We start from the raw sequence: 8,172 nt of genomic DNA, 5'->3' as shown, positions 1-8,172 counted from the left end.
TTCAACTTCGCTTTTTAACTTTATAAAAGGGGCTCTCCGAAATCCCGAGCTGCGCCACATTTCCATCAAACGCTTCGTTTTTTTTCAGCTTATAAACCGCAGCGCGGCCGCGAGCCTTGCCCAGACAAAAACACCTTTAATTTTCGAAACGTGCAATAATCCACATTTTTAGAGCTCCCACACGGACCTCCCCACCTCTGCGAGAAACAATTCCCCCTTTTTGGGGGGCAATATTTAAGTTTGTTAACGCGGTTGGAAAATTAAAGGAAACACTTGAGCACTGAATAAACTTTTCCAAAATCCCCGTGTCACATTATTGCGCTCTGTCACCCTCGCCGCTCTTTCTTATAGATGAATTACACTTTCCAAATTTTGTCCTCATGATCAAAGGCAGGGGAAGGGGTCCGGACCCAGACCAGTATTTGGGTGCCTGCAGCCTGCTATGCTGGGGGTAGAAAATCTCGAACGCGGTTTTCAATACCACCTCAAGGAACATAATATCATTCCATAATTCTTTGACTTAAGTTACTCAGAAAGAAGGAAGCAGGGTAAGAGGGATTGTAAAGTTTGATAGATTTCTTGTGGTGATAGTTTACAGTTTCTAAGCCAACATATAAAGGCGTGGGTTTTATTTTTGCATCGCTGTTATTGTACTCCAGTGTACTTTGTCATAAATCAGAATTATTTCCGCTACAACATGGGGCATAATACCGGGCAGAAATACAAATTTAAGGTAATCATTAAAGTGTTGCTACCAAATACTTCCTCGAAGCGAAAATGAATGTTTGTAATAAAAACGTAAGAAAACTTGGTAAAAAATACAATGGGCATAAGAAGTCCTTTCTCCACATAACTCACGGTTAAATAATTAGATTGAGAAGGGGACAGGTAAAATATTAGGTGGAAGTCTGAGAGATTCTTTGTCTTGGCAATTGTACACGTTTATGTACTCCCGGGCTCAAGAGGGGCTTTGCTGTCATTTTTGCTCCCCCCTGCTCCCCTCGTCCCTGCCTGGCTTCCCCGGGCTGTCGGGCGCTGCTCTGGGGACGTTTTAGGGCGATTGCTCCGTCTGCGGCGCTGGGGACAATGGGAGGACACGGGGGCCGCCCGCTCCGCGCATCCTCCCCTCGGAGCAGGCAACAAGGGGGGCAAACCCCACTTCGGGGTGCCCAGTGTGATGGGGAAGAGGGGAAAGGCCGGGGCTGCTGCGGGATCCGCTTGCAGCCCCGAGCTTTCGAGGAAAAGCACCGGGCTGGCAGCCCGGGTGCGCGGCCGTCTAGCGTGGATATTGTTCCCCGAAAAGTGTGTAAAATTCAAAGTAGGTTATTAAAGTCCTTACCACGGGTAGACTCTCTCCTTTTAAGTTTTAATAGCATTTGTTCGTATTTATTTTCTGTAATTAGAGTAAAGCATTTTTCCCAACGGGGGTTCCACTTAGGCTGATGAATTTTATTTCTCTTTCCATTAATGACCCATGTTTATCATACTTCTAATTATTTTTAACTTTAAACAATATTCGGTCTCCTGGAGACGCCTCTGTGCTGCTTGCTAACGTCAACTCTCTTTTTCCATGGCCAAAAAACATCACGGTCAAGTCGTGAAATATGCTCGTGTAATATTTTTATGAACAATCTAATTGTATATTTACTCGGCCCCCTTTGCTCCCGAAGATGCTGATGAGCAAGTTGCGGAAGAGGCTTCCAACCTTTCCCCAACATTTGCATCAGTAGCTTGGGCTGGCAAAAACTGGTAAACAAAACGCCTGTGAACGGTGTAAATCTTTGTTTTATACTCCCAACATTTACACATTCATAAAAGATGAGATTTCCACCACCGTTTTCTCTCTCCAGCAACCTGGATAGGGAGGTTTGCTTGAGATGCTATTGTGAAGCGCCTGGCTCTGCGGAGAAGCAAATTCGAATTGTTTAATGTCACGTTTCCCTCTGATGTGCTCCGTGCAACTCGTTAATATCTCCTTCGACAAAAGCACACCAGAATACTCGGCGAAAAAATCAGGAAAACATATTTAATCTTAAGGCAGACAATACAGGAAACTATGAGGTCAAATTTTGGTGTCCCAAAAAATGCACATGTGTAAATGTTTGACTGAGCAGCATAAATTATTGGCTAGCCACATCAGCTGCAAAAATAAAGTAGAAGAGGGAAAAAAAATCAAACCGGGGGAAAAAAGCAATATAATGCAAAATTGCATTGGTCTTTAATTTCATCACCTATAAATGAGAAAATATTGGCTCCCATACTAAAGTTTTATTCTTTGCTTATAAATATTATGTGGAATTTTCGTTGGATATCATAAAATTGAACGATTTCTATCAAACTGTTTTAAAAAGACCTATGCAGATAACACAAATAGAGGCAATAAAGTCGCAAATAGCTTTCCAGGGGAACCAAATGGCGTCTGAAGCCTACGAAAGCTTTTACTATGCTGGAGAAGAGGGCACACGAAATAGTATTATGCACTTTTAGGCTTTCTCGGCCTAAGATATTTAAACTTGTCCCACTTGATGCGGAGAGAAGACCCGCAAGTCTCTTGAAAGTTAAGTCGAGGGGAATTTTACAGCCCTGCTTTTGAAAATCTTTGGGAAAACAGGTTTGCAGACGTGAGAATATTTAAGCAGGACTTCACTCTAAACCGTTACAAATCACCCCAAACGGTCAAGTTCCACTTTCTGTGATACAATGTACTTTTTTTTTTTCCACGATTTTGCTCCCTTTCTTTTTTCTTTTTTTTTTTCCCTTTTCCTTTCTTTCTTTCTTTTTCTTCGTCTTCTTCTTCTTTTTTTTTTTTTCCTTTTCTTATGAAAGGTGGCGTTTTCTTTTTGTTTCCCTTGAAAGTGACTCTGAACCCGTGTCTTTCTAATCGTAATGATCTTGAAATTCCGGGCTATCACACTTTTTATTCATTTATTCGCAATTGCCCTAACCCGCCGCTTCACCTAGAATCAGAGCTCACCCGCCAGCACAGCAACACGCCGGGAAAATTATGAAAAAACTATAGAGTTTAATGGCTACGCGATCTAGAAAACACCCAATAAAGAGAAGAAGTTGTGGGGGGGGGCACAATAACCACGAAGGTTTCAATTCCGTCGCATTTAAGGCATCAAATCTTGCTCGGAGATGGTGCAATTTAAATGAAAACAACAACTTGAGTTCCCATCGCAGCGAATTTCGCCACAAAAGAGGAGAGGGGAAATATTGGAGAGAAAAGTAACTTTCCTCGTGTAACCTCCCCAGAAAAAAAAAAAAAAAAAAAAAAAAAAAGTAATAAAATCCCAGCAAAACGGGAAAGTTTCAGTTTGCCAATCCTTCTGCACGATATTTAGTGAGTCCCAGGTTGGGTTTTTTTCTCCCCCCCCCTTCTTATTTCCTGAAGAGACACAGAGAGAAAGAGGGAGCAGACGGAGAGACAGACAGACAGACAGGAGGGGAGAAACCCACCACAGTACCGCACTCGTGCAGTTCACCATCTGAAAAGTCGCTCCCTTTGAGCAAATTCGACCCCCTTTTCCCCTCCACGAGGAATTTTTGTGCACGACACCACACATGCCATTTTAGCACAGAAACTTAAGACAGTTCGGAATGAAAGTGGATAATTAAAAAAAGCTGTCTTTGCAGGCTCAGGAAAGGCGAAGCTACTTTGCTGCGGGAAAATGGGGAAATAAGAAAGGCAACCTAGGCTTTTATTGTCTTTTTCTTCATAAAAAAAAAAAAAAATGCTGCTTGGGAAAAATCCAACCTGCTTAAGGAGCCTGGGCTTCAGGATTTCGGGGAAATGCCTGGCTGAAGGGCAGCAAGCAGCTCTCTGAATTATTCCCCCAATTTTCCCCCTCTCTTCCCACATCTCTGTCGAAGCAGCCAAAGCAAACCGGCTGAGAGCGCATCACCCCACTGCACCCCCAAAGCGTTTCCAGCCCCCCACTCCCGACCCCAAAATAGTTTTAATTAGAATTAAAAGAGCAAGAAATAGAAGCAGCTCAACAGCCGGCTGAGCCCAGGGGAGCTCGCCCGTGCCCGGGGCGGGGGGGATGGCGCAGCCGAGCACAGGAAGGACAAGGGGGGGGGGTCCTCTGGTTGGGAGGCAACAATTAAAAATCGCCATCGGTTTTGGGGCGCAAAAAGCCAACTCCGAGAAGGCACGGAGACAGGGCGAAAGGGAAGTGGGGGAGCTGAGATTTAAAAAAATAGAAATATATTTTTTTCACCCTCTGCCCCCCTTCCTCCGCAATTTTTTTAATCATTCTTTTTTTTTTTTCCCCAAAAAATCTTCCTTCGCGATTTTTTTTTTTTTTTTGAAAAAGGGGGGTCTCCCTCGCTTTTTTTTTCCTCCTTCGCCCCCTTCCACGCGTGGCTCCGTTGGTAAACAAACTGGCGGGAGGGGAGCGGGGGCGGCGGGGCTCTGCCTTTGTTCAACGTGAAGGTCCCGGCCCGGTGCTGGCAGATGTCGCTGTTGCTCCACGGTGCCGCTCCCGGTCCCGACAACTTGACCCCCGTGACGTCGGCCCCGTCTGAATCATCAAGGCCATTTTCAATCCTCATTGGCCTGGGCATCACGTGGGGGGGGTGGGGGGGGGGACCGATGCGTGGATAATTATGGTGCTTGATATTTTTTCCCCCTAAAAAAAAGATGTCAGCCCCTGGCTGGAGTATTCCTCCTTAAAAACCCTCTCTGAAAATGTCATGTCCCAACAATGTGACTTCTAACTCGTTTTTGATGGACTCGTTGGCCGGTACCTGTAGAGGGGAGAATTATTCCTCCAGCCAAGGGATGTACATGCAGCCTGGGAGCGATTTCAGCTGCGGAGTCATGAGGAACTGTGGAATTATCCCGTCTCTTTCCAAAAGGGACGAGGTGAATAGCGCTACCTTGTCTCTCAGCACCTATCCATCTTACCTTTCTCAGCTAGACACTTGGTGTGACCCCAAAAATACGTACAGGATCGAGCAACCTGTTGCAAGACAGCTCCCATCCTGCTCCTTCCCAACCAATGTCAAGGAAGAGAATGTTTGCTGTATGTATAACGCTGATAAAAGAGCTAAAAATGCCACAGAGACAGCCCTCTACCCCAACCAAATGCCTGAGTCTTGCCTAAATGACCATGAAGTCCCCGTTCCTAGCTACTACCGAGCAAGCCAAGGTTACCCCTCCATGGAGAAGACGTCAAACTGCAGCAATCCAAATGAGTTTGAGGCAAGTTTTGAATCCAGGGCGAGCCTGAACCCAAGGAATGAGCATCTGGAACCAGCACCACCACCTCCTCCACCTCCTCCGCCGCCCCCGGTGGCTAAAGTGAGTTTCCCCGAAAACACAAAAACAGATAATACTCAGAACACATCCACGAACGAAATTAAAACAGAAAAAAGCGCCCCAGCACCCAAAATAAGTCCTTCGGAAGCAGAGAAAGACCTGAATAAAAACACTGACACCAGCACTGACAATTCTGACAATGAAGCAAAAGGTAAGGGAATCATTCATTATCAGTAGCTAATTTCAGCAATTAGTAATCATCCATAGCTAATAAGACCAGTAATACGAATATGCAGTAATGTGCTCTCTATCCTGCCAGCTTCTCCTCCAGAGATTGGCATAATAATGTTGTTTATTGTTGCTGACTTTTGAAATATATATATATATGTATTCTTACTAGAAACGTTAACTTAAAAATATATGTATTAGAGCTGAGGGAAAGAAAAAAAAAAAAAGAGAGCAGTCAGCTATTTGAAAAGTCGTCCTCTCGCTGTTTATATGGAGAAAAATTGCTGTGCATGTACTTATGGAAAAAAAAATGTCCTTGCAACCAGCGCTGCAGAATGTGTTGAGATTAGGTGGCTTTGCAAAGACTCTGATATCGCAGTGACTTGGGTTTTGTTTGGGGGAGGGGTTCTTTGGGGGGTTTTGTGTTTTTTAAGGCAGATGAACCCTGTTTTTTCCCCTTCCCTTCATATCGCTTTCTATGCAAATGCTTTATTTCCGTATGCTAAGCGAATTTGTCTTCTTTGGCTTTGCTCAGTGTTAAATCTCGGGAAAGGGGTGAAAAAGAAAAGGAAAGAAAATGCATGGAGTCTAATTTGCAGTCACAAACATCTCAGGCTGGAGTTGTGCACTGTGGTTCATTTCATTGCTTAGAAGCTCGTTGAGACTCAGAGAGGAAAAAGATTTTTTTTTTTTTCCTGGCGAATTGAGGTCTTGTTTGCGAAGGGAAAAATGTTTCTGTGTGTTGAGCAGATGTTTTAACTTTGGGATTGTCTGAAAAGAGGCTTTCATTGACCACATTTTATTTTCACTGTAGAGATTGCATATGCGTGGAAATCTATGTGTATTTGAATATGCGGGTCTGTTCCTGTCCTGATTCGAAGCTAGGTGGATTCAGGGGCTTCTTTCAGGTCAATAAGTGGCGATCATGTGAATGGAAGGACTGAATTTCCTTAATAAGTTGGAGCAGAATTCTTGGTAGAAAATACTGCTCAGATCTAAGCAACGGCTTGCATGGCTTGCCTGTGGTATGTGGATGAAAATATCCGCCGTGTGTCAGGATCTGTGCTATAATTAGGGCTCAGGCAGCAGGAGGATGTCTGGGGTGTGCAGCGCTGTATGTGCATGCAGGGCTGCATGCATGTGGGTCGTGTGTGCCCCATGCACACATGTCTGGGCTCTGTGGCACCAGCAGAACCCATCTTCTGGCGTTTCCCCTTCCAAAATTGGCCTTTTTAAAAGCAGAACCCAGAACCACCGTTTTTCACCCCCCTTTTTAAGCATTCGGCATCCAAAGGGAAATGATATTATCTGACAGTTGAGTTACAATTACACAAAAACGCAAAGTCAAGGTTATCAAAACCCCTGCAAACTTATCTGCACAAAGCGCCTGCAACGTCCATGCCAAGACAGGATTTGGTGGGAGTTAACCTGAAAGCAAGATTATATTGGTTTTGATTTGTAATTGGGGCGGAAATAAAGAAATAAAGAAATTAAGATGAAGGTTTTCTTTCGGTTCAGATGTTAAACTTAAAATGGGTGCGTGGAGCAAGACGTGATTTCCCAGATATTTGCGTTTTAAAACCTATTCCGTGTCGGTTGCAGCTTTTTTAAATGGTCGGATCCAATTTGGGGCGCATTTTGTTTGCTTCTGCTGCTGTTGTTTCATTTTAAAATCTGCTATAGCTTAAGTTTTCGTTAATGTTGAACCAGGTTTTTTATTCGTGCAGAAGGTAAGAGATCTTTCTAATGTAATTTAAGCATTTGGGGGAAGATAGTGTTTCAAAGGGGATTTCCAGGGCTTGGTAACATAAAAGGATTTCTGCAAATGCGAAAGTGGTTCCATGTCACACAAGCAGATTTTGAAGGTGCATTTGGCCAAATAAAGTTTTTATTTCTAGTAAGCGAATTTCCCGAAGCTGGCATTCTTGCAGTGCGGAGTACGTTGCTGCAATCGCAGGATACGCTTTGCTCTTTCTTACAGTTTAGACATAAATATTGGCCGACTGCTGGTGCCAGGATTTTCTCATGACCAAATTCAAAGCCCAAGTATTTGCTGTGTTTATTTATGTACGTGTGAAATAAGTTTGCCTTTGCAAAGTGTATGTGTGTATATGTATACGAGTGTGTAGAGTGAGGAGAGTGTATATGGGATTACAATTACCTCCGAATTTACCTATATGTACCCACACAGCTCATAAAGGCAAATCTATTTCATACAATCCCGGCTCACGAAAAAAAAAAATACACTTGGCGGAAAGGCTACTTGGGGGATCTTCAGGACGAGTGAAAATAGATTTCTTCCCCCAAGAAGAACACGCCTTGGCGAGGCAAACGGTTCAGCCTTTGCGGTTTTCTCTGAAGCCCGCACGAATTATTTTTTGGGGGGAAAGCAAAAAAGAGCTGCGGACGACTCCGAAAGTCACGGTGGTGCCTTTTTCTTTCATCTGGGGTGCGACTGCTGGCATTTGCAGCCCGGCCAAGGCAGGGCTCGGTCCCCGCCGAAGCTTGCGCGGCTCCGTGCGCTTTTTCCGCGCTGCCCCGCTCCCCCTGCGTGGCTGGGAGGTGGAGGTGCGCTCTGCTCCCCCCGATTTACTCCTGGCCGCCGAATTGCTGAGCCCCCCCCCATATCCCTCCAAACCTGCTCTTTCTTCCCTAAAACCCTCAGGCGAGCAAATCAC

The 8,172-nt window shown here is 44.6% G+C and overlaps 1 protein-coding gene across 1 annotated transcript in view; it reads left to right on the top strand.

The window, feature by feature from the left end:
• The first annotated feature begins 4,629 nt into the window (after nucleotides 1-4,629).
• The window catches only part of HOXC10 (homeobox C10), a 4,037-nt gene continuing 494 nt past the window's right edge, over nucleotides 4,630-8,172 (top strand). The window contains exon 1 of the mRNA XM_040539390.1: nucleotides 4,630-5,477. Within this exon, the coding sequence (XP_040395324.1) occupies nucleotides 4,694-5,477 (784 nt within the window). The 5' untranslated portion in view covers nucleotides 4,630-4,693. The remainder of the gene's footprint in view (nucleotides 5,478-8,172) is intronic.

The sequence above is a fragment of the Cygnus olor genome, chromosome 29 (assembly GCF_009769625.2).
Source record: "Cygnus olor isolate bCygOlo1 chromosome 29, bCygOlo1.pri.v2, whole genome shotgun sequence".
Taxonomy (NCBI): domain Eukaryota; kingdom Metazoa; phylum Chordata; class Aves; order Anseriformes; family Anatidae; genus Cygnus; species Cygnus olor.
The sequence above is the reverse complement of the archived record's forward strand: the minus strand, read 5'-3'. Positions and strand labels throughout refer to the sequence as shown.